The sequence below is a fragment of the Myxine glutinosa genome, chromosome 2 (assembly GCF_964187855.1).
Source record: "Myxine glutinosa chromosome 2, kmMyxGlut1.1, whole genome shotgun sequence".
Classification (NCBI taxonomy): domain Eukaryota; kingdom Metazoa; phylum Chordata; class Myxini; order Myxiniformes; family Myxinidae; genus Myxine; species Myxine glutinosa.
Genome location: NC_136262.1, coordinates 225,412,441 through 225,437,785, shown reverse-complemented (window position 1 = coordinate 225,437,785; position 25,345 = coordinate 225,412,441). Strand labels below are relative to the sequence as shown.

The 25,345-nt window shown below is 46.0% G+C and overlaps 1 protein-coding gene across 3 annotated transcripts in view; it reads left to right on the top strand.

Moving 5' to 3' along the window:
- INPP5F (inositol polyphosphate-5-phosphatase F) overlaps positions 1–25,345 on the top strand; it is a 116,408-nt gene that overhangs the window by 73,468 nt on the left and 17,595 nt on the right. For 2 of the 3 annotated variants that reach the window (XM_068106129.2, XM_068106130.2), the window contains exons 8-14: positions 5,467–5,646; positions 11,233–11,300; positions 13,170–13,294; positions 13,553–13,630; positions 18,264–18,384; positions 20,283–20,411; positions 20,779–20,896. In XM_068106129.2, coding sequence (XP_067962230.1) covers positions 5,467–5,646; positions 11,233–11,300; positions 13,170–13,294; positions 13,553–13,630; positions 18,264–18,384; positions 20,283–20,411; positions 20,779–20,896 — 819 coding nt within the window. Of the gene's footprint in view, positions 1–5,466; positions 5,647–11,232; positions 11,301–13,169; positions 13,295–13,552; positions 13,631–18,263; positions 18,385–18,617; positions 18,693–20,282; positions 20,412–20,778; positions 20,897–25,345 lie in introns of those variants that run through there. The other variant, XR_010983192.2, reaches the window with a different exon arrangement.

Below are 25,345 nucleotides of genomic sequence, written 5' to 3'. Positions count from 1 at the left end.
GGTAAAATGATGGGTGTAGAGATCGCGACCCGGGGTATGGGGCAGCCGGCGACCGTTGAGGTGGAAGAGGGAATTTTAATAAAGCCAACGGTCGTCATGGGGAATAAAGAAAAAGTGCTGGTAATTAAAATTGTAGAAACGACAGACGTAGAAGAGCAACAGTCGGAGGAAGGAATGGAAATTGCTCAAATTCTGAATGCACATCCTGATGCCGTACTTGCTAATCCTTATAAAGATTTGCAGGTGCGCATGGAGAAGGGAACCCCCCAGGTGAGTCGTGCTGTGTATTGTGCGGGGAGATTTTGCAGGAGGATGTTTGATGACAAGAGAATTGTCGCGCGATTGGGATCGAGGAAGCACCCGGGCGTTGGTGAAGGGTCGCGTGTGAAAAAAAAAAGTGTGCGTCAAGGGGTGAGCGTGTTACGAAGCGCGAGTGTGATACCGAGTGCGAGCGAGAATGCACGTCGGGGTGTACGGAGTGTGACACAGGGAGTGAGAGCGATACGGAGTGTACGTGCGAGGGTGAGTGTGACACGGAGAGTAAGGTGGTGGTGGAACGTGTGCGAGGAAGCACACCTGAGTTGGTCGTGGCGCGGGTGTGGGAGAGCCCATCTGAGCGCGTTAGTGGGTGGATGCAAGAGTGTACGCCCATGGTGAGTGGTACGGAGTACGTACCGAGGGAGAGTGCGCAAGACGGTGCGCGAGGTGTGTTAAGGGAGTGTGTGAACGGCGAGTGTGCGCGAGAGGTGTGGTGTGTAACAGGGAGTGCGTTGGTGGAATGTACGGACGGCGTTGGAACGCCGGGTTTTGTGAGTGTCAAAAGGGTCGCGTGTGCGTGTGGGCAAGCGAGTAAAGCATCGACGTTGAACGGGGCAGCGTTTAGGGCGACGGATAGCCGATGCGAGCACTCGGGGCGCGGTGCGCTTTGTTGGATGCCAGGCCCGGCGCGGATCGATGCTGCGTCGCTTCTCTTCGAAGCGTCGTTGCCGATTCGGGCCTGGCCCCGCCCTGCACGGTCGAGTCCGGGCCTTGTCGGGCGAGGCGACCGGTCCGGTTCAAGGGCGAGTAGGAGGAAGCGGAACGGAGCCCCCTGGCGGGGGCGGGGTTCCGACCGGGCGAGCCTCGGTCATCGGGCCCGGGACCGCAAGGTACCGCGCTGAGATGGTGCATGGAATCTCGGCCCGACCAAACCACCTCCCTTGAACCGAAAGCCGGACGGATTCAACCTGCAGGCGACCAAACCACCCGAATTCATTGCTCGGCTTTGCGAAGCCGAGATTTAATGATGTGACGAAGCACCGAGGCTCAGATAAAGCGGACTGTGATGATGATGATACTGGTAGTGTTTTGGACCCGAAATTAGAAAAACAAAATTTGATGATTGGCAAAGGATTGGCAGATTGATGATTGGTAATGGTAGTGATTGGCAGATGATTGGCAAATTTTTGATTGGCTGAAATTTGGTGTGCAAAATTGGTAGTGAGAGATACCCGATGTGGTGGGATGGCAACTTTGCCATCCCTCACAAGAGGGGGCAAAGGAGCACGAGTTATGGGGTTGGCAGTGAAAACTAGCCCGGGAGGGTTAGGATATAATGATAGGGACCTAGAAATGACCTTAGGTAACTGTAAGATTAGGTAGTGACAATGATACCTGTAGTGGGGACGCAGGTAGATTAGTTGGATGATAATGACGTGGTATGTGCTTAGTTTAAAGGGAAGACGGGGAGCACTAAGTTAGCAGGGCAACAGGTAGTTCAGATGATGCCGTGTGTATGGTTAAAAGGTGTGATTGCACAGGTGTGAAACTGGACAGGTGTATGGAGCAGTGTTTGAGTGAGTGATAGTGATGTGAGTTGTGCTGACCAAATGGTCCAGGAAGAGGAGGAGGGTGCAGGTGGCACCAGATGTGATTGCACAGGTGTGCAACGACAGGTGAATGGAGAACAGGTGTATGGAATAAATGGTCTGGAGTATATGGAGTATTGGAATGGATGGTCGTGGAGTGAGTATGGTGGAAACTGTGGAGTGGAGTGGATGGTGCGAAGGTGTGGATGGGGGAAAGGAGGATGGACCCCATCACGAATACCCGGGGAGGGTAGTGTAAGAGTTAGGTAGAGGGTACAGGTAAATTGTGGTTGGATATTGGCATCTGTGGTGCGTGGTGGAAGAATGGTGATTGGATGGGTGCATTTGTGTTGTGGAAATGGCTGGGCGTGTAGCCTGTTAGTGTGTGTGTAGTTGGTTGGGCACTCCACCACTGTGAGGATGTCGGCCAGGTGAGGCCGCAGGTGGGCTCTGGGAGCCGGTAGGGTTGTGGATGGGGCCCGAGGATCCGGAGGACGGACCCGGGTAGCCCAGTGCCAGAGGGCACCAAGGGGTGACAGAGCCAGGAGGGGCCTTCCCCAATTAGATAGGTTAGGGTGAGGAGCTAGGTAGGCTCGGGTGGCAACTGCAGTGGTGGAGGTGTGCAGGTGGGTAGGCCTGCTGGGAGAGCAACACGCCCCAGTCCCGAAATTGTGCAAGGGCACAGGGAGTTGCATCGGGGGAGTGATACCCCAAATTAAGGAAGCACCACAGTTTGGTCAATGGGAATTGGTTTTTAGAACCCATCGTGTAAGATGGCCAATGGATTGGCAGGGAAAGACCCCGGGTAGTGTAAAGTGTGTTAAAGTCATTTAGAGGATAGTTAGGATTGAAGTCTCCTCGCACCATCTACATCCACTCACCTGAGGTGACGAAACTCCACACCATGCCATGTTTTATTATTTTTATTGATGCAAATGTTTGGAATGTGAGACGCATCATGACGTGGGTGTGACATTGTGTTGATGTTCCATCTCTTCCTCCTTATGAGGATTGATGATGAATTGGGTGATGGCAAATTTTGAAGTAGAGGGAGTGAAGACAAATTTGGTGTAGGGGAAATATGGGGAAGATGTGACGGTAGCGACGAATTTGTAAAGGTGTAGATTTTGTAAATATGGGGTAAGGGCAAGGGTAGAGTAGGTGACAGGGGGGGTGACGTACGGTAGGGACGAGCTTTTTCACTTCGCTCTCCGTACGCACTTCGCCTTGCATTGCCTTGTTGATGTGTACCCTTGAGACCTTACCCCTCGCTCATCTGTCTTTTCCCCCTTTTTGTCTCCCACATGAGGACTGTGCGCCACTGGGTGCCGAGGGGAGCGTGCGGGAGTCCGCCATTGTGCGCCCGGAACTCCCAGAACCAGCTGTTTGCATCGATGCACCACATTATGGACCACATGTCTGTGGCTGAGCACCACTTATGGACCCCATGGGTTGGGGCATGGCCCCTCTGCTGGAACCGGCCATGAAGGCCCGAAATCTTGCTGGCGGACCTTGATCACAGGGCACCGATGCCCCACAGGTGAACCACACTAGTCGGCCCTGTGGGCCATAAATAAAAAAAAATGGACACGGGTGCATTTTATTATTGCAAATAGGCCGCCAGCAAAGAAGATGACAACATCTGGAAGAACAAATAGCCAGCAGAGGGAGCCGAAGAGCAAGAGACCACCAGCAGGGTTTGTTTGGTTATTTTTATTATTGAACTGCAGTGACTGTGCACCGATTGGTGCTTGAGGGTGCATTGGTGCGTTTTTGGGTGCTTCATGGTGCGTCGATGCAGAGCAGACTGTCTTCCCCCCCCCCCCCCCCAAAAAGAACGATCACAGGTCCTGGGTTGCATTTTGTAAATAAAGTAGAGTCATTGTAAATAATGCGCCCCCACCGTAAATGTATAGTTTGAAGACCATTCCGCAATTCGGTTAGCTGTGGGTGTGAATCTGTTAGGTAGGGTGCAATGGAGCAGCGGGACATATTTATTTATGTTTTAAAACTGTCGCACTCAGGGTCAGGTTAAATGTAGAGGGAACTACACCTACGTGCCACACTAAAAGTTAAGGTAAGAGGCCCGGGATGTGCCTAAGAGGAGGAGGGTGCAGTGTTGTGGATATGAGGATTGTGTTTTTTTGTTTTTTTTATTGCTTTCTTCTGGACCCTCCTGCCTCCAGTCTGTTGTATAAAGGTCAAAGGGCGTTCCCGTAGTTAATTCCATAAAGCATACACGAAGGACACCATATATCCCTGTTCAATAGTTATATCCTTATTATGTGTATTAGTGTAAGGCTGTGTCTTCCGTTAATTTAAATACTCCATTGCACCAAGTGAAATAAGAGTAGATCCCCTTTCATTCACATTCCCCTTCCAACAATTGCCAACTGTTCCCTCCGCGACTCCATTCGCCACGAGGTCGGCTTGGAGAAGAAGGGGGAGGAGCTGCCGACTCCTGGGCGTGCCCGCCCATCGTCATCAAGGGCGGAGCCAGAGGGCCGTGCCGACCAATCAGGGCCGAGGCGAGCTGACCGATGGGCGTGTCCTGGACACCAGCGGCTTGATCGCCTGAGGCGCTATATAGAGCGCGCGTGAAAGCAGGAGAGGAAGTTGTTGTTGGACTAAGCAAGAGAGGAAGAGTTGGATTAAAGAGTTGGACTAAGCAAGAGAGGAAGTTGTTGGACTGGGTTGGACTAAGAGAGAGAAAAGAGAGTCCTGCGAGCAAAGAGAGGGAGAGAGAACCCGTCACGCCAGACCCCCCACCGGCGGCGTTGGCTCCACCAAGCAGCTCCGACCCGTTACCCCGTGCACACGACAGGATCGGTGGCATCGGCGGCCGTCGAGGTCCAGCCCGACGTCCCGTGCGGGATCAAGCTCCAGCCAGCTCCGTGCCTTCCTCCCCCTCCAGCCACACACCACCTGTCATTCCTGCCTGCAATTTCCTCATTCGTGTACATGAGTTTGTTCTGTTTGTCTTGTCCCTGGGTTAATTAAGACTGTAGGTAAGCTAGCGATTTTCACTGTGTCTCTGATTTCTTCTGTAAATTATTTTATTATCCTTCCTTCTCCTTGGTTTCTTTGATTGTGTAAATAGTAGGAATAAATTTAGTAGCATTTCAAACCTTTTTGTCTCCTTCTTCTTCTTCTTCTTCTTCACATCCGTGTCGCCTTTGTCTTTTCCCTATTGAATATCTGTGGCGCGATTTTGGCCAACGTTCAGGAATCGGGTTAGTCGGGGTAACTGTTAGGGCCGCGGCGCCATCCGCTTGGCAAACAACATCCTAGCCGTGTCCGTAACAATATATATATATATATATATATATATATATATATATATATATATATATATACACATATATATCATTTTTTTTTCTACTTCTTTTGTTCTGTTGTCATATATTTGTTTTGTAATTTCTTTATTTTGTGTGTACTTGTGATATCTTCTGTTGTGTTCTGTACTTGTGATGGAACTGCATATGCCCACAGCTCTGACGATTATATATCTTTGACGATATTCAAGTTCCACGTCATGGTAATAGTGTCTTACCACTAAGTGCAAATCCATTTCTGTTGTTCCATGACTCTGTGTCATTGACTTTGTGTGTTACCACAGGAATGCGATACAAACGCCGTGGAGTGGACAGACACGGCCATGTAGCGAACTACGTTGAGACTGAGCAGTTGGTTCACATTTACACGCACACCCTGTCATTTACGTTGACACGTGGATCGGTTCCGCTTTTCTGGAGCCAAGCGGGATACACTTACAACCCAAGACCAAGATTCAACAAAGGTACAAAGGTCAAACAAAGTTCAAACAAACAAGGCAAAGTTCATTTCTGGAACTATCAATCCCTCCACAGATTTACCTGTTTGAGAGTAGTCTTTTTATTTATTTGTTTATTTTTGTATACAAAGTCAAGGCTCGTGTAAGAGATAACACATATAACACATAAAACACATAAAACATAAACAGAAACGCACATGAAGCATATAATAAAGGGAGTGGGAGACGAGAAGGAGAGAGAGAGAGAGAGAGGGAAGCACAGCAACAGTAGAGAGGGACATCTGGAGATCTGTGGAAGGGAGAGGGCTGGGCGGGGTATATGGTATAAAACAAATGGACACTACCGGGGATTTCAGGAAAGAAAACGGATTTGAAAGAGAACGAAAAAATATTGAAAAAGGTGGATTTGGGGTGTATTAACAGGGGTAGAAAAGATGAAGGTTTTAGATGAGGGAAGATAAGAGATGGTTGTGAACAGGTGCTTTGAAGACCTGGAGGGAGGAGTGTAATTAAAGAGAGTGTGGGAGATTTTTCCAGAGCTGGGAAAGAAGAGGAATGGAAGAGGGTTACTGACAGATCTTGTGTGTTCTGAAGGAATATTTGGGGGACAGCACAGACAGCAGGGGGAACGAGGCCAGAGAGGAGTTAGTAGAACGCAGAAAGACCACCGACCTGCCTGTGGTGAGAGAGAGAGAGGCCCTCACAATCAGCTTCATGGTGGGAGATACCAATGATTCTAAAAGTCTTGGTTTCTACAGCGTTAAGCTGAGCTAGGTGTGAGGCAGGTGCACCAGCCCAGAGGGGAGAGCAGTACTCCATCAAGCTGCAGATGAAAGCTTTGAAAGTGGTGAGAATCTCAGTAGTGCCAAGAAAGGACTTCGCACAATGGAGGATGCCCAGTCAGCGACTGGCTTTGGAGGCCATCCTGGAAATGTGTCATTTGTCCAAGTTCCATTTTGCATTGTGACATTGTGGCCTTGCACATGCAAGGATCTAATGTTTGGGAGGAAGTTTATAATAATAATAGTAATGCATTTATTTTATATAGCGCTTTTCAGGAAGCCCAAAGACGCTTTGACAGAGTGCAAAACATAATGCATAGCAAAACATAAAGACAATTGCAAAAAAAGAAGAATCAATAGGGAAATATTCAAAGCACAAAGGAGGGAGAAGGAGAGGAGATAGTCAGGGGTTAGATGCTGTGGGTTAAATGTTGAATGCAGTTTTGAACAGGTGGGTCTTGAGTGATGTTTTGAATGTGGTGAGTGAGGAGGAGTCTCTGATGGTGTGAGGTAGCGAGTTCCAGAGGGTGGGAGCAGCGATGGAGAAGGCCCTGTCCCCCCAGGATCTAAATTTGGTCCGGATGGGGGGGGGGGGGGGTCAGGAGGTTGGTACCAGCAGAGCGGAGGTTGCGGGTGGGAGTGTGTCTGGAGAGGAGGTCAGCCAGGTAGGATGGGGCCAGGTTATGGAGGGCTTTGTAGGTCAAGAGGAGGATTTTGTACTGGATTCTCTGGGAGATGGGGAGCCAGTGAAGCTTGTAAAGGACGGGGGTGATGTGGTCACGGGTCCGGGAATGGGTGAGTAGACGGGCAGCGGAGTTCTGAATGTATTGGAGTTTATTGGTGATTGTTGAGGGTGAACCATAAAGGAGGCTATTGCAGTAGTCCAGACGGGAAGTGATGAAGGCGTGGATGAGGGTTTCTGCAGCCACGGAGGAGAGGGATGGACGGAGACGGGCGATGTTTTTCAGGTGAAAGAAGGCTGTCTTTGTGATCTGTTTAGTGTATTTGTCGAAGGAGAGGGTTTGGTCAAAGATGATGCCAAGATTCCGGATGTGAGGGGAGGTGGATACTGGGAAACCGTCGATGTTGAGGGCAAAGTTATGGGTGGACTTGGTGAGCGTTTTTGGGCCAATGATGATTATTTCAGATTTATCACAGTTAAGTTTGAGGAAGTTGATTTGAAGCCAGGATTTTATTTCAGTGATGCAGTTTGTCAGGATAGAGTGGGTGGCGGTGGAGATGGACTTGGTGGAGATGAAAAGCTGGATGTCATCGGCGAAGCAGTGGAATTGGAGACCATGACGGTGGATTAAGTGACCGAGGGGGGACAGGTAAAGGATGAAGAGGAGGGGGCCAAGAACTGAACCTTGGGGGACACCTTGGGGGAGGGGAGCAGTGGGGGATTTGCAGTTATTGATGGAGATGAACTGACGTCTGTCAGAGAGGTATGATTTAATCCAAGAGAGGGCAGTGCCGGTAATGTTAAAGGTGGTTTCAAGTCGGGTGAGGAGGATGGTGTGATCGATGGTGTCAAAGGCGGCGCTGAGGTCGAGGAGGATGAGAATGTTGAGGTTGCCAGCGTCAGAGGAGAGGAGAAGGTCGTTGGTGATTTTGAGGAGAGCAGTTTCAGTACTGTGGTTGGAGTGGAATCCGGATTGGAATGTTTCATACAGGTTATTGGCAGAGAGGTGATGTTTGAGTTGAGTGGCTACAGCGCGTTCCAAAACCTTTGACAGAAAGGGTAGGTTGGAGATGGGTCTGAAGTTATTTAGGGTGTCAGGGTTTAGTCCAGGTTTTTTCAGAATGGGGGTAACAGCAGCAATTTTGAGGGATGGTGGGACGATGCCTGTAGACAGGGAGGAGTTTATTGTTGCAATGATAAGTGGAGAGAGAGCAGGAAGGGAGGCCTTGACAAAGCTGGAGGGGATGGGGTTAAGAGTGCAGGTGGCAGTTTTCATTCCGATGAGTTCAGAGAGGTCAGTAGGGGAGACTGGGGAGAATTGAGACAGGGGATGGCAGGATAAGGGGGGGCAGGTGGTTAGAGGGGGAGTGGGTGCGGCGGTGGTCAAGCTGTTGTAGATGTTTTCAATTTTGCGTTGGAAGAATGAAAGGAAGGAGATGCAGTTGTCTATTGTGAATGACTGGGTGGTGGTGTTCAGGGGGCTGAGGAGTTTGTTTATTGTAGAGAAGAGTGCTTTTGGGTTTCCGGAGCCAGAGTGGATAATTTGAGAGTAGTAGGCGGAGCGGGCGCGGGAGAGGGCATCTTTATAGTGTTGTATGTGGTCCTTGTAGGCCTGGGAGTGAACTGTGAGACCTGTTTTATTGCGGAGTCTTTCAAGTTGGCGAGCACGAGTTTTCATCAGGCGGAGTTCAGGGGTAAACCAGGGAGCAGAATGGGTGAAAGAAACTGTTTTGGTTTTTATAGGCGCAAGTTGGTCAAGGCAGGAGGAGAGAGTGTGGTTGTAGTAGTCAGTGAGGTCAGAAGGGGTGTGGAGGTCAACGAAGGGAGAAATGGACATTTTTTCAGAGAGGGTCGATGAGAATGAGGCAGGTGAAAGAGCGTTTAGCTTACGGAAGTTGATAGTGCGATAATGCCTTGGTGCTGGGGTGGGGATGTTGATGGTCAGAGTGATGGCTAGGTGGTCAGAGAGAGTGAGGTCGGAGCCAGAGAGATGGTGCAAAATTAGTCCAGTAGAGCAGACAAGGTCCAAAATGTGACCACGGTTATGGGTAGGAAAGTTGACATGTTGAGTGAGGTTAAAGCAGGTGAGTAAATCAGTGAAGTCAGTGGTTAGCGTGGAGTCAGTGGAGTCCATGTGGATATTGAAATCACCAAGGAGGAGGATTGAGGGGGAGAGGGAACATAGCTGGGTCAGAAAGTAGGAGAAGTCAGACAGGAATGATGGGTGTGGTTTGGGAGGGCGGTAGACAACAGCCATGACTGACTGTGTGTGACCAGAGAGTTTAAAAGCCAGGTGTTCAAATGATGGAGCAGATGAGATGGAGATGAGGTTGGTCTTGATGTCTTGTCGGTGAATAACGGCAATTCCACCACCTCGGCCCTCCGAGCGTGGTTTATTGATGTAAGAATATCCATTGGGTGTGGTGAGGTTGAGCGTGTAGTAGTCCAGTGGTTGTTGCCAGGTCTCAGTGAGACAGAGAAAGTCCAGTTTATTTTCCAGGATGTAGTCGTTCAGGATGAGGCATTTGTTGTTGAGGGACCGGGTATTGAACAGGGTGAGCTTGATGTTGTTTTGTACGGCGGGTATGAATCCAGGTGATTTGGCCAGGGTTCGCAGACAGGAGGTGCGATTTTGTGCGTTGTTGTGACCAGGTGTGTTGGGACAATGAGTGGGAGTGCGCTGAGCCAACCAGAGGATGGGGATGGAGTGACCTGATTGTAAATAAACAAACTTACGACCGGAGCCACGGTGAATGTACCTGGGTCGACGCAGGAGTCCATTCGATTTGATTGCAGAGATGCATGATGGGGTGGAGCGGGTTTTAAGCAGGAGAAGCCTTGCGGCGGAGTACCGCAGAGCCATGCCAGCAGGAGCGAAGGGACGAGCACGAGGCCAAGGGTGAGGAGGCGAAACAATCGACACAACCCACGGGAGTGGGCCCGAGGAAACAGCGAAGGAGCCGAGCAGGTGAAGCCAGGAGCAGAGCCGGGACCATGCAGAGGGCAGACAGGAGCGAAGAGACGAGCACGAGGCCAAGGTTGAGGAGGCAAAGCGGCAAATGCAGCGGCAAACGACCGCCGCCGCTAATCAAGATCACGGCGGCAAACCGCCACCACCGCCGCTGCAAACAATGGGCACAACCCACGAGAGTGAGCCCGAGGAAACAGCGAAGGAGCCGAGCAGGTGAAGCCAGGAGCAGCAGAGCAGAGCCGGGACCGTGCAGAGGGCAGACTCAATGGCCAAAAATCCGCCACGACCACCAGGAAAGCAAGATACGGACAATGGTCCAGTCAGAGAAGCGGCGAGCAAGTGACGCCAGCGTCCTCTCACGACCGGACCGGAAACGGAAACCATAATTATAATTATAATTTATAATTGGTTTTCCTGCTCTTGAAGGAACTGCGCTCCAACGCGAGTCGAAAGAATTGACGCGACCAAAGACGGAATTCGTCCGAGTTGCTTTATTGAAACAAAACAGCTCAGGTATTCTGACAAGCCCGTTTATCGGGCAGCAATATATATACACATTTATGTCGGGATGTTTGCCCGGCAAAAGCTATACCGGGCATGCCCGGGTGTCAAGGGCAAGCCTTGGAAAGGCGAGTCTGGACCTGCCCGGGCGTGTTTGGCTGCGGCCTGGCAAGTCGAGGCTGGGCGTGCCCGGGCGCTCTGGGCGAGCCCTGGAAAGGCGATAGCGGGCATGCCCGGACGCTCTGGGCGAGCCCTGGAAAGGCGATAGCGGGCATGCCCGGACGCTCTGGGTGAGCCCTGAAAAGGCGATAGCGGGCATGCCCGGACGCTCTGGGCGAGCCCTGGAAAGGCGAGAGCGGGCATGCCCGGGAAAGACGAGACCGGGCGTGCCCGGGAGGTTCGGGCGTGCCCGGGAGCAGAGAGTCCGGGCATGCCCGGGAGAGGCGCGTCTGGCCGTGTTCTGGCCGGTGCAAGGCGATTGTGTGCATCCAGCGGTAACCGCTACACTCTAATGTAAAACAGCCTTTGAAGAGATTGTGACATCATAACCCTCTTCGGGTTGTTAAAAGGTGGTTCAATTTTGTGATTTTGTTGATGCTTTTGCAAATGACCTGTTGCGTATTTATGCTTTAATTTTTTTTGCCTTGTTTCTACAGGTGAAAAGGAAAACACGGCAGCTTTTGCAGCTCATTTTGGGGAGCAGTTGAAAATTTATCAGAAGCAGGTTTGGTGGTTTTTAAAATGTTAAGCATTTTGGGTCATATATGGGGCAGGGGCATGTAACCGATTTTGTCATCGTTTGTTTTTTTTTAGCACAGATTGTTGGAAAGTTATGTACCTAAGGCACTATGAAAATTTGCCTACAGTTGTACTAATTATGATTGACCATGAAGGTGTTTCTGAAAATTTCAAAGATCAAATTTGGGTCATGTAAAACAAGCATTCTGAGTATTGCGCTGCAATACATGTCCCCTACAGGCAGTCTGTCGTCCGGAAAACTGTTGGGGAAATTATCAAAGTTCAAAGTGCCTGCAAGGTCGCTCCGTGGAGTAGCCTGCACGTATTGCACGATGTGTCAATTATATAATTACCAACTCACGGTCTGAGGTAACTCGGCTAAAAATTATCCGATTTGCACCAAATAAAGTTCATGAATGGTTGCACAGACCCCTACTTCTCACTAAAAGGGGAAAAATAATGTAAATTGGAGTTAAAACGAGGAATATTAACACCTTTGACTTGCCGCACTCCAAATTATAGTCCGGAAAACTGTTGGGGAAATTACCAATGTTCAAAGTGCCATAACCTTGTCAAAAATGATCGAAACGTCGTGAAGTTCGAACTTGATCTGTAACTTATCATGAGGAAACCATGTACCAAGTTTGAAATCATTAGCTTTAAGAGTTTAGAAAAAAAGTCCGGAAAACTGTTCTTTGCGTGACAGACTGACTGACTGATGGACGGACCGACAGACGGAGAGACGGAGTGCAAACCTATAGTCCCCTCCGGTGTACACCGGTAGGGGACTAATAGGTCTTTGCGCAGATAATAATGATGCTAATTTTGACATGGGAGTAAAGCCCTATAAATCTTCCCAAGATGCTCACACTGATATGTGCTTCCATGTGACTGGCAATGTCAATGGATACAATATGAGATCTGCGATATTTGAAACCTGCATGAGATCTGTGAAAAGCTGCTTCATACCCAGAAGGTGTTGCAGGTTTGGTACTTCCTGGTTCCATTGATAACAAAGACATTCTTCTTTGGGGAATTGTGCCGTTAGTGTTTTTCGAGGAGATGCCAGTGTTTTTCAATAAGGTGCCTGCCAACACACTGTGAATGATGTCTTGGGTTACCTCAGTTCTCGGCTCAGTGTCAGGGTAATTTCAAGCCGTTTCCCTGTCGTCTTTGGCAAAGATCTCCCCAAGCCTCCATCTAACCCGGTACCCAAGTCGTGCGATGACTTGTTAGTTTCCTAAAGGTGAAAGTCTACTACAAGATGTAACCGTGTTGCACATGTTGTAATATATGTGCACTCACAAGGAACTTCAATGCAGGAGGAGTCCATAAACCCTGCACAATAGTTGCCAAGGTTTGCTTGTTTGTCTGTTTTATATCCTTTTTAAAATGCAGTGTGTCAAGCAAGGAAGCAGCACATACCATTTATTATTTTTTGGTATGACTCGCCTGGGGTTCAAAACGCTGACCTCCCATTATATCCACTGAATCTGGTAGCATTGGATGTTATCCATAACTTTCCCCAAAGTGTCGAAGCTAACACTGCATGTGTAATCTGTTTTCAGGCCGTTGACAGTTGTGGGGGCTGTCATGTCCACTTGTCTTAAAAAAGAAAAAATCTAAATGGTGGTCATAAATGAACATATCCTAACGCGAAACAAAACGTGACTTTCCTCCATCAAGTGGTACCAGTCTTGTATTTGTGTCATTAGTCTGTTGTTAATAAATATGCAAGATTGTGGTGTTTAACCCGGAACACTTTGTACATTATTTCCACCGGGGCTTTTGTTGTCCAAACCCCAATAAAAAGCCGAATCAAAAAGAAATTCCCTTGTTTGGTTTCCGATTACAGGTTATTGTGAATTTGGTGGATCAAGCAGGCCGGGAAAAGTCTGTGGGTGATGCATTCCTCAAACACATCCTAAAATATGACCATGAGGACCTTTCCTACATCACGTTCGACTTCCATGAGCACTGGTAGGTGTCCTGCCTGGCATCACAGATGGACGAATGTTTGCAATTGGGCGTGGCCTTTCACTGGTGGTTGTCACATGTCGTCTTGTGGTGTGTTGGTGACGTCATCAAAAGTCCGGATTAATACCTGCAGACACTTGCAGTTCATACAAGCCAATTTGACTATTCGGTGATCCTTATCACATGTTATTTCCAGTAATTTTGGGAAATTTTGCTCATCACCATCTCAAATGTTGTGATATTTGTGTTGTGCTGTTGCAGTCGTGGAATGAAATTAGAAAATGTACGGATCCTGACCGATGCCATTCGCAGCATCATCACAGGAATAAAATGGTGCTGGTGAGATTTACAAATACACAGTTGCTTACCTTGTATAATGAAACATCCAGTTGAGCATAAAACCGAGCTATATCGATCGTTTTGATTTCCCATAGAGGTTTAAATGAATTGGAGGAGTGATGAAAGCATTTTATTGTGAGGTTGTTTTTTCACATCATCATGCACTACACGTGGATGAGGTGTATGGTAAAATGTGATGATGCAATAAATGCCTCCCAATGCATCATCCATCCAAATAAGTTTTGGGTAGTAGGTTGTAGACAGCAACCGCTCAGGGTAGTACTACCGTTCTGACTTAGGAGCGTCAAAGTGGTGTCCGGAACCATCTTACACTCTCCGTGTCAGGATTGCTGGTCTTACCTTCTCTCACTCAAACTACAGCTACCGGGCTAGCTTCAACCCCTCTTTCTTGCAAACAAACATCGTACACTTTTCATCAGACACTTTTCTTCTCTTTTATTTAAGGCCTGACCTCGATGAGGACTATACAGTCAGTGCCTGGAGCCTTCAACATAAAAAAAAAAATATATATATATATTGTCCTGTCCGTAGCAATTAAAATCAGCCTTGGACAAATAGCCAAACCAGCTTTATTACTCATGAGCTGAGCAGCCAAATACAGTCACGTGAAAAAGTAAGTACACCCCATGTAAAGTTTTGACTTTTTCAACATATTTCAACATACAGCTATTTGATCCTCATTTCAACAATATTGATAGATAAAGGTGATATAATATAACAAATATCATGAAACATTTACATTTTGTAGTCCATTGTATAATTTAAATAAACATAAATGCAAATTTTGCATGTGGAAAAAGTAAGTACACCCCTACATTTATCACTGCTTCAAATACCTAAAATTAGAATCAGGTGCACCAGCTCAAGTGCAAATGATTAGAACATCGTTCGAGAGTATCTTGGAGGAAGCTGTCTTATTTAAACCTCAGACATTTCGTTTGGTTTGCTCTTTGTTGTTGAAGTGTGCGGCGTCACCATGCCGAGATCAAAAGAGTTCTCTGAGGCCTTCAAAAAGAAGGTTATAGATGCCTACGAGTCTGGGAAGGGATTTAAAAAGATCTCCAAACAATTTGAAATCAATCATTCGACTGACCGGAAGATCATCTACCAGTGTAGAAGATTCCAAACATCTGCCAACTTGTTCAGGCCAGGCCGCCCCAGCAAGTTCAGCCCGAGAGCAGACCGCAATATGCTGAAAGAAGTCTCTAAGAACCCCGAATGTCATCACAGGACCTACAGGTAGTTCTTGCCACTGTTGATGTCAAAGTGCACGAGTCTACCATTAGAAAGAGGCTGCACAAATTTGATTGACATGGGAGGTGTGCCAGGAGGAAACCTTTGCTGTCCAGAAAGAACATCAGGGCAAGACTAAAGTTTGCCAGTGAACACCTAGGCAAAGACCAGCACTTCTGGAACAATGTGCTCTGGACAGATGAGTCAAAGGTAGAGCTATTTGGCCACAGTACCAGAAGACATGTTTGGCGAAAACCAAAGACAGCATTTGACCACAAGAACCTGATACCAAATGTAAAGCATGGTGGTGGAAATATTATGGTTTGGGGCAGCTTTGCTGCATCAGGGCCTGGGCAGCTCACCATCATAGAATCCACTATGAATTCTTCATTGTACCAGAGGATGCTTGAGGATAATGTGAGGCCATCTGTCGGAAAGTTGAAGCTCAACCGAAGGTGCACCTTGCAACATGACGACCCTAAACATACCAGTAAATCCACCAAGGAATGGCTGAAAAGAAAGAAATGGAGGGTTCTGGAATGGCCAAGTCAAAGCCCGGATCTAAATTCCATCGAGATGTTGTGGGGGGATTTGAAACGAGCGGTGCATGCAAGAAACCCCTCAAGCATCGCACAGCTGAAAGAATTCTGCATGGAGGAGTGGGCAAAAATTTCTCCCAGTCGATGTCAGAGACTGGTAGACAGTTATAAGAAACGCCTACTTGAGGTTGTTTCTGACAAAGGGGGCAATACCACCTATTAGAGCCAAGGGTGTACTTATTTTTTCCACATGCGAAATTTGCATTTGTTTATTTAAATTATACAATGGACTACAAAATGTAAATGTTTCATGATATTTGTTACATTATATCACCTTTATCTATCAATATTGTTGAAATGAAGATCAAATAGCTGAATGTTGAAATATGTTGAAAAAGTCAAAACTTTACATGGGGTGTACTTACTTTTTCACGTGATTGTATATGGTGGTTTTTTATATGCGTGGGAATGACGGGATGCGAGTCGTTTACCTGAACAGGACGAATGCAACACGGGTTTATTCCGAACCCACAACAAAGAAACACGACAGTAAATTCAACAAATATTAATTTAATGAAAATAAACCAAATAATAAAATGAATGCTGAGGTAAACTAATTGAAATTCCTACTTTGAGGATCCTCAACGCAGTCTCAAACACGCACACAGGGAAAAGATAACAAAATAAAATGTTTCTTTTTTTATAGTGCACTTAGCTCGTCGTCCCAACGAGTACTTTTAATGAGGCTGTCAGTGATCGCGACGCCTGAAACCGCAGGCGGGAAGACAACGACGCGTCGAACGCCGCGCGCCAAAAGCGCTCGGCGATGAGGCCAGAGGCGAGCACTACCCACGATCCCTTTTCCTCAACCACGGACTCTGCTTTCCACTCCTATGGTCCTTTCTGCCGCGAAGCACAGTTTCCTGCTCATCCACTGAGCTGTCCGACCACGCTCTCCTCCCTCGCAAAGTCAAGATCCCACAGAACCAAAAATGGCAAGCGTCCTGTTCGTTTCAGACCAAACAAGCACACTCCTCTGCTTTTCTCCTGAGAACCAATCGTCTTGTTGGCCTCCTGGCGAGCCCCACCCACATCCTACCATCAGAATCATGTCCCTTGGGGCGTGGCCTCACGGCCTTTTCCCGCCTTTGATGGGCGGACTTTCACCTATTGGGTCCTTTGGGCAAGGCTTAGTCCAGGAACCTGCTTGCTTGCAGTGGGCGTTTGTTGTTGTTGTTTAAAGGAGTTTTTTAATGGCCGGCCTTGTCAGCGAAAACGTGAAGGGAAAATTACAGAGGGGAAATCATGTACTGGGGAAAATGTGCGTTAATCGCAGCACTAATTAGCACTCCTTCACCCCTCGTGTGAAGACACATAAACAATCTTAGGCATCAGTTTCCCTACTTACTGTACATCGAGGTTTCTCATATGCGTCCACGGTCCATGATACAATTATACAGTCCTACCTTCCCTACAGTAACCTATCACCTACCTCCATAAACATAACAACATGCATGGTGATTGTCATTAATTGAGGGGTGTCGTGCTGGATTTCCCCTCTGCCAGCAATCACTGCTCTCTGTCAAAAATCCGATGGTGTCTTTCACTCAGGTAAACCATTGTGTGCTGACAACCTGTGGCCAAGTTCTAAATTCTGACCAAGATGTCCTCTGGGAAAGGCAACAATTTTTTTTTTAAGGAAAGCTGGTCTTGATGAAGATGAGTTTGTAGAAGTCAGCAGGAAAATGTGGATAAACCTGAATTGGGGTTTAAACCCAATATGTCTCTTCACTTTATTTTCCGTGGCAATTAGCATACATCTTTCAACATTTGGTTGACAAGATTCATTGTTCATTGTATTGTCGGCCAAGAGGCACAGCTTCAGCAGCACTGTGGAAATAGTTTGGACATTTGATTGGGTTAATTGTGTGTTACATTTCATCATGACCGATGTGGGGAATGATCGAGCGAGTGTGAAATTTTGTTCTTGTAAAAGCAGCTGCAGAGATAAACTAAAATGGCACTCAGTAGAGCGCATACCTCCGCCAGGCTGAAAGGTTTACATCTTATATCCCACCGATATGCAGGGTCTGCATGCAGACCTGAACCAAACTCTAATCAACTTGTTCTTGTCACCTAATCAACTCATCCACCTTGTTTTGTCATAATTAGTCCACAACGTTTTGAGATATCGTGCTACTATCGGTTTTGGCCTGACCACTAAATGGTGAAGAATCACTTCGAGAATTAAAAAAGGTTATCATATCTGGATTTGGAACTTCACCAAAATTGAATCGATTCTTCCTCGTCACACACCAAACCTGTCCACCAGGTCTTGTCCGGATCCATCCTTAAATTTTTGAGATATTCTGTTCACAGACAGACAGGGGTGATAACATGGTAGATGGAGGGAATGATGTGTTTAAAACAAGCTTTAAGAAACAAACATTACACTTTCTGTTCTTAAAAAAAGTTTGAATTCACATCCATCAAGGTAAACCAATGTACGCATGCATTAATCTCTTGTGAAAACTGTCAATTTTATTTATTTTGATTTTTATGGTTTACCTCTCGATCATTTGGTTATTGTACAAAGAAAAAATTGTGCTCTGGAGTAATATTTAAAAGCTTTTTATGAGATACAAACCTGTCAACATTGTAGCTCTTGACAAATGTATATTGAAGTAGTGGTTCCTGCGATTTGACATTTCTAGGCACACGCCGCGATGTTTTAGCAGCAGTTTCTGATTGTTTGGCATTCCTATTCAGTCTCGCACCTTTTTTACCCTTTCAAATATGTATTTGTACTCCTTTGCACTCATCCATTTTCTTCCTAACAGGGCTGACAGTGCAGGCATCATCCAGGAGCAACAAGGGGTATTTCGAGTGAATTGCATGGATTGCCTGGACAGGACCAACGTAGTCCAAGCGGCCATAGCACGCGTGGTTTTGGAGGGCCAGGTGAGCTGGCGTGGCTGTAGCAAAGTAGTCTTTCAGGGCAAGATGTATCGAGCTTGGTTTTTCTGAGCAACCTCCTCAAAGCTGCCTCTAGTGGTGTTTTGAGAATAGCATTTCGGAATCGGGTGGAAACTAGCTTTTCTTTTTTTGGAAACGAATGTTTTAAATAGCGAGACAACTATTTAAAACATTGCAGAATTTTTTTTTTGTAACTAACAGTCACAAGTGTTTTGCAGAATACTTATTCTTAACAAGGCCAACTGGTGACCATCTACGGAAGTAAAAAAGCTCATTTTTGGTAGAGTGGAGAGGTTAGTGATGTTTTCTGTATTCGACGTTAGCAAATGACATTCTTCCAATTCTAAAGTCATCAAACTAGACGTGGTTTAAATATTAACAGCATCTCTTACCTTCTCAACTGCTAACTGAACTCTGTTGCTTCTGTGCTTTAACAGTCGAGGCTTAGTCATTTGCACCTGGTTGCTCAAAGGTTGGATAAACGTTATCCTGTGAATAAATTACTTATCTGGCAGATAGAATTTCCAAAGTTTTCCATACGGGGTGACCTGATGGATCCTACCTTGGTGAAGTCCTACAAAATACTTTAAACATGGTACTGCTTCTTCACTTGATGATAAATGGTCGGGTCGTTGACCATCGGATAATAATTTTTAACCACAGGGATAGCTCTTATCCTGTGGTTAAATTATCCGAGTGGTTAAATTGAGCAACCAGGGCCTGCTCTCAGTCTACTACCCTTTCTCTGCACTTTTCCAGGTGCACACTTTCTCTGCACTCTGAGTGCTAACCCTGACATGTCTATATAATGAAAACTCATCAATGTTTATCCCTATTTGGAGAAATACAACACGGACTAAAAACTGTCACTTCTTTATCGACCATTCAGCCTTCTTCTGTCAGTCATAAGCATAGCAATGGAATTGTGATCACTGCTGCAGACCTCAAGACTCATCATTTTTATTTTTGTTTTTTATTGTCAGACCTTTGGTCATCAGTTTTACTTTTGCCCAGATCATTCCACCCTGGACATGCTTCTGCTTCCATGTCAACAATTGATGGTTTCCTTCATTTTCAAACAAGAGGTCAATGCCATCTCCAGTTTTTATCTCCAGTTTTTCAGTGCATTACATTCTGTCTCGCATCTTACCCAGATTTCCACATTGTCAGCAAATGGTATCTATGTTCCCTTCCTGGACTGGCAATGCGATTTCCTCGATACATTAAAGCAGCGGGGTTGCTTAGAAATTGCATTCTCTGCCATACTCTACATCTTGAGGCTGACGAGTCATCAGAAGCTCTTGTTCTTCGCTCAATCAATGACTTCCTTCCATGAATGGAACATTTTATTTATCATTGCGTTTATTTAACCCACTGTGTGCAATGCTGTTTTTCACCCCTTCTGCTGGGCAGGATCTGTCAGCATCCCTCTCTTTCTGGCAATATTGAGTTGTTGGGGCTCACAAGAGATTTATTACACCCACTGTGACCCTGTCCTGCTTTTACCCATAACACCTCTCATGCATGCATTCTTCTCCATCTGTTTCTCCTTCTCCCCACTGTCTATCGACCATTTCATTCCTATCGTCCACTTTTCCATGAGCATCATTACCTGTATAAATCTTATGACGAAAATGGTAGAACACATAATGATATGCCTTACAGCTGCCATTTCTTTCAATAGTTGTTATTCTATTTGGTTTTCTCATTGATTAATCACCTTACATGTTAAAGATGCTGCATTTGGTAATATGATCATTTGATACATTTATAACTAGTTTTTGTTTATTTCTTGAAATTTTTTTTGGCCAATTGATCCGTTATTGTGTCATCTCTTATTGCACGTTTTTGTCACATGGCGGCACTGTGGTCGTGGTGGGCAGCTACAAAAGTTGGGGGCCATTCCACCTGATCACGTTCTGCCAACAAAATGTCGTCGGACGTATCAGGTCATGTGGGCTAACAATGGAGATACTATCAGCCGACAGTACGCTGGCACTGCTGCTCTCAAGGTAAGATCTTATTTGTCGATGTTGGGAATGTTTAATGTCCAGCATCGTTTCCACATTTATGCTCGTTAGGTTGAACTTCTCGGGGCACTCTGGTTACCGGCAATAACTTGGTGGGGGCAATTTAAGAGATTTCCTCTCCAACGACTGCCAACCTATGGTCGTTTGTGCTCTATCCTTTAAATGCTAAGCATCAAGGAAGGAAGCTGTATGTACCACTTTAAAAGCCTTGTTTTGACTCCGCCAGGATCAGGTTTAAACCGCCGACCTCCCCAGACCATACACTCTAACCACAATACCATTGTCTGGTTAAATGCTTCATGTACTTTTATTGCAATTTTTAAAACCTTCTCCCTTAATCCTCACCCAGGGAGATTTCACACGCACAGGCGAGCGCCGACTGGCAGGTGTCATGCGGGATGGCTATAATTCTGCCAACAGATACTATCTGAACCAGTTTCGAGACGCTTACCGGCAGGCCACCATAGGTGGGTAACACTATGTTGTGACCTTTGCAGCTCATGCTTCGGTTGTTATAATAGCGTGGCTTGAAAATATTAAAGTTCAATCAATGCAGTTATCCGCATTCTGGTGTCTCGGCAGCAAATGGGAGCTGACAAATCTTTGCGCTGCATGTTTGACATTTCTGTGAGACCAATGGCTAACTTGACAAGTCTGTGCATGGTGATCCATTTGCTTGTTAGCCTCTGCTGTCTCTTGTCAGTAGTTGTGTTCATGAGATTGGTTTGTCTTGTGAATAAACACCAATTGATGTCATTATGATAGCTGAAAATATAATTTTAATGAGGCAGAAAACGACAAAAAATGTCTGAAGATCATAATATTTGAATGATATCATTATGGAAATCTATCTCTCTCTCTCACTCTCACTCTCTCTCTCTCTCTCACTCTCTCTCTCTCTCTCTCTCTCTCTCCCTATCTTTCTCTCTGTCGCCCCCTGCTGGCATGTTGTGAGTTGGGTGCGGTATCATGGCGGTAGTGTACATGCGCGTGTAGTTCGTTGTTGCGTTTCTGTGTTTTGTTCGTTTATCGTCTTTCTTCCTCTTTTCTAGTATTCTCTGCCCTCCCTTTCCCCCCAGCTCTCAACCTTCGTTTTTTTTTGTTTTTTTTGCTCCTTACCTTCGTTATTTGTGTCGATTCATCTTGCTTGTTCTCCCTCGTTCTTTTACCTTCCCCATTCCTTTCGTGATGAGAGAGACAGAGCCCACAGCATGTGGTTTAGACAAGAGAGAGAGGCAGCATTAATCGTTTCATAGAAAGAAAGGTGTGTCGGGTGACTTTTTGAGGCCCACCGTGCACCTCCTTTTTGTTGAAAACAATTGTTTTCTTTATACTATACAGTATTTATTTGAGCTTTATTGCAGTTAGGCTTAGACATTTTATTTGGTAGTTTTATTTTTCTTTAATTTAAATTTTCTTTTCCCCCTCCTGCCGAGGATCGGTGGGTGGGGGTGTGGTTTGTGTGTATTCGTTCACCAAGGAAATGATGGTGGCACATACAAATCGCTATGCTGCGTTCGAGAATCTGAATTGCAAGCATGGAGTAGTGTGCACTCCTCCGGAAGGTATTGCCATGGAGAGTGTGGTGTTATGTATTGGAAATTTGATCGGGATGGAATATGTTCGTGCGGCGTCACGAATGAGCAAAACGAGTCATTGTTTTAGTGGCAAATGTCGATTTCGTTACTCGTGTAGTTGAGCAAGGTTTGGTCTTAGACTCGGGGCTGTTTTTAATGGGGTACCCCCTACCTAGAGCCTAGACACTCCTGCTCGGAAGGCAACAATCTCTAAGGTCCCTCCCTTCCTGAAGGGAGGCTCGATTACCGCTGCATTGGCAAAGTATGGAACGATCGTTTCACAAATGTTGACGATTCCTTTGAGAATCAAACAGGATGATGCGAAGAACATAATGTCCTTTAAGAGAAGTGTTTACATGGTATTGAAAAATGGAAATGAGGAGTTGAATTTAACGTTAAAATTCACTCAGGACAGGCACGATTACCAAGTATACGCTATCGCAGATTCACTAAAGTGTTTTTTTGTGTGGCGGGTTTGGACATATGAAGCTTTAGGTTTTGTCCCAAAAATAAGGAACAGGCCGAAAATCCCGCTGCAGCTGTTCCTCCTGTGGAGGGAAATGTAAGAGATGAAATTCCAAGTGTTTCCTCCTTGGCGCCTCAAATGACCCCTGTAAACGTAAACAATGTTGTATCAGAGTAGCAGGATGAAAGTGGGAACAATGGGTTAACTTTGGTTAAAAAACGAAAGTCTAAAATAAGAGATGCATCTCCAATCTCTCATTAAAAAAAAGCCTGCAACACTGAGCAGAATGGAAGTATTCCCGGTGGAGGGAATCGATTTGCTGCTCTACAGGCTCTGCAAGATGAAGGTTCCAGTGGTGCTATGAACCAACTGGAACAAGACGATGTAAGTGAGCGCATAAACTCAATTGAGAGTTGTCCAAAGGTTCTCGGGAATGACTTGCAGTCGGTTGTAGAAGATCGTGAGGAACAGTGTGAGGTTGTTGAAAGTGGTGGGGGGAGGTAGACAAAGTAATTGGGATAGCCCCCCTGGTAGATGATCCTCCGGTGCCTGAATCATTGTCAGGCATATTAGAGGGTTCTGTGGGTCCTCTACCTCTCAGTGTGGGTGAACCACTATTGCCTGAATCCAAGTTAGGCAGTGGACATACTAACGTGGCTCTTCATCCTCCCTGTGTGAATAAACCACTGTTGCCAGAATCTGTCAGGTGGCGAAAATGTAAATTCGGCCGTGACCTTTGCAGCTCCTGCTTCGGTTGTTATGATAGTGTGAAAATGAAAATGTAAAATGTAAATTCGGTCCACCGCAGCCCGGTGGGCCCATAGCAGATTCTATTAAGCAAAGTGGGAGAGTAACGAGGGGGCTCTAGTTTCAGAGGTAGAGGTATTTGGTGACACCATGGGGCATAAGGGTGATTCAGCCTCAGAGGATTCGGAAATTGATGATGTCGAAGAAGTGCCGTTTCAGAACAATGAGGTAAAAGTCACCCCCTCGGATGATGAGATAAAGGCCTTTCTAAAAGACTCCTATCATAAACGTTGATTTGAGAGATTTTTTTTTCAGACCTTCTGGGACTTATAAATCAACTCAAGGAAATTACTCGGAGTCCGGATGATTCCGTTTTTACAGATACAAATAAATTCCGGTTAAAGAAATGGGTTTAAAAAGCCCAGAATGATTGAAAGAAAACCCAGAAGGATTTGAAGTCCTAACTCCTCCATCCTCATATTTGAGGTGCATTTTGGGAGTATAAATATTAATGGAGGTGTAGCCTTAGGGTGTAAACTCCAGGTTAAATCCTTGGTAAAGGGATTGAAGCTGAGGATTGTCCTGCTTCAGGAAACTCAATACCCTGAATTATCTAGCCAATTGAAGGCAGCTACTGAAAGGACAACTTTTATTTAGCGATAAAGATTCCATTACTGCAGGAATTGCTTAATTTTCGCATCCTGCTCTGCAAACCACCTCTGTCGTGTTCACTGAGGTTGTGCAGGGATACCTTGCCACTTTGTCCTTTGTGTTAGATAGCTATAGGTTTTTTATTGTGAATGTGTATGCCCCAAGTAAAAGCAAGGAGAGGAATGACTTGTTGTTAGAATTGACTGGGATTTTAAGGAATATTGGGTCTCATGACTATTGTGATTGGGGGGGGGGGGGGGGGGGGATTTTATTTGCACTTTAAACCGTGCGGAACCTCACCCTGAGTCAGTTAAGCCTTTAGCAGAGGCAGTTCGGAGGTTTTTTATTGGATGATGCATGGAGGGATCAGCACCCTAAAGAGTGTGGGTTTTCATGGTGTAGATGTGTAAGGAACATTGTCATGTTAGCGAGGTTACATCGGTTTTATGTTAATAAGCAGATGAAGGATGTTTTGAGAAGAGATATTATTCCCTCGGGTTTCTCAGACCACAGTTTAATTGTCCTAGTTTTTAAACTAACGTCTCGTTTGGGGGGTGTATGGGGGCAGGTCTTCTTATTGGAAATTAAATATAGATATGCTCAGTAATACTTCCAAGAATCCTTTCCGGTGGTGTGGCAGGATCTCGTTTGCAGAAGAGAGTTTTGTTAATTTGCGAACTTGTTGGGACAATGTGAAGGCGCAAATTGCGGTGTTCTGCCAACAGTTTAAAATGTTTACCTCAAAGCAAGGAAGAGTAGAGAAACAAGTTTTGGAAAGAGAGATTGCAAAATTGCAAGGAAATTTAGCAAAACAACCGGATGTGCAGAAGCACAAACTATTGGTGGAGAAGCAATTACTTCTGAAAGAGATTGTAAATTATAAGGCCATGGGTGCTATGATTAGACTAAGGATGGATCGCTTATATAAAATAGATGCACCCACCAAGTACTTTCTTAATCTGGAAAAAGAATCTGTGCCACAAAAGCAAATGGGATGCCTCAGGAGGCCGGGGGAAAACATCAGTGTGTCACAATGCCAGATAAAGAAGGTTGTTTCTGATCACTTTACAAAGTTATTTTCTAATGAGGAAGTGCAGAAGAGTGCATGGAGCATTTTACAACGGAGCTGCCTCAGCTAAGAGACGAGCATAAAGTGAATCTTGGAACTGCATTGACGTTACATGAGCTGGAACAGTCACTGATGTCTATGACTATAGGAACAGCACCAGGTCTGGATGGCCTCCCAGTGGAGTTTTATAGGATTTTCTGGACACTTGTAGGTCCTTGCTTGCTAGAGGTCCTTGAAGAAGGCATTGAAGGTGGTGAATTTCCTCTCAGCTGCCGTGGAGCAGTGGTGACGCTCCTTCCGAAGAATAGAGATCCACAGCTCATCATGAGTCGGCGGCCTGTTTCGCTTGTACCAGTTGATTATAAGATTTTTGCGAAAGCACTGGCACGACGTTTATCCCCTTATT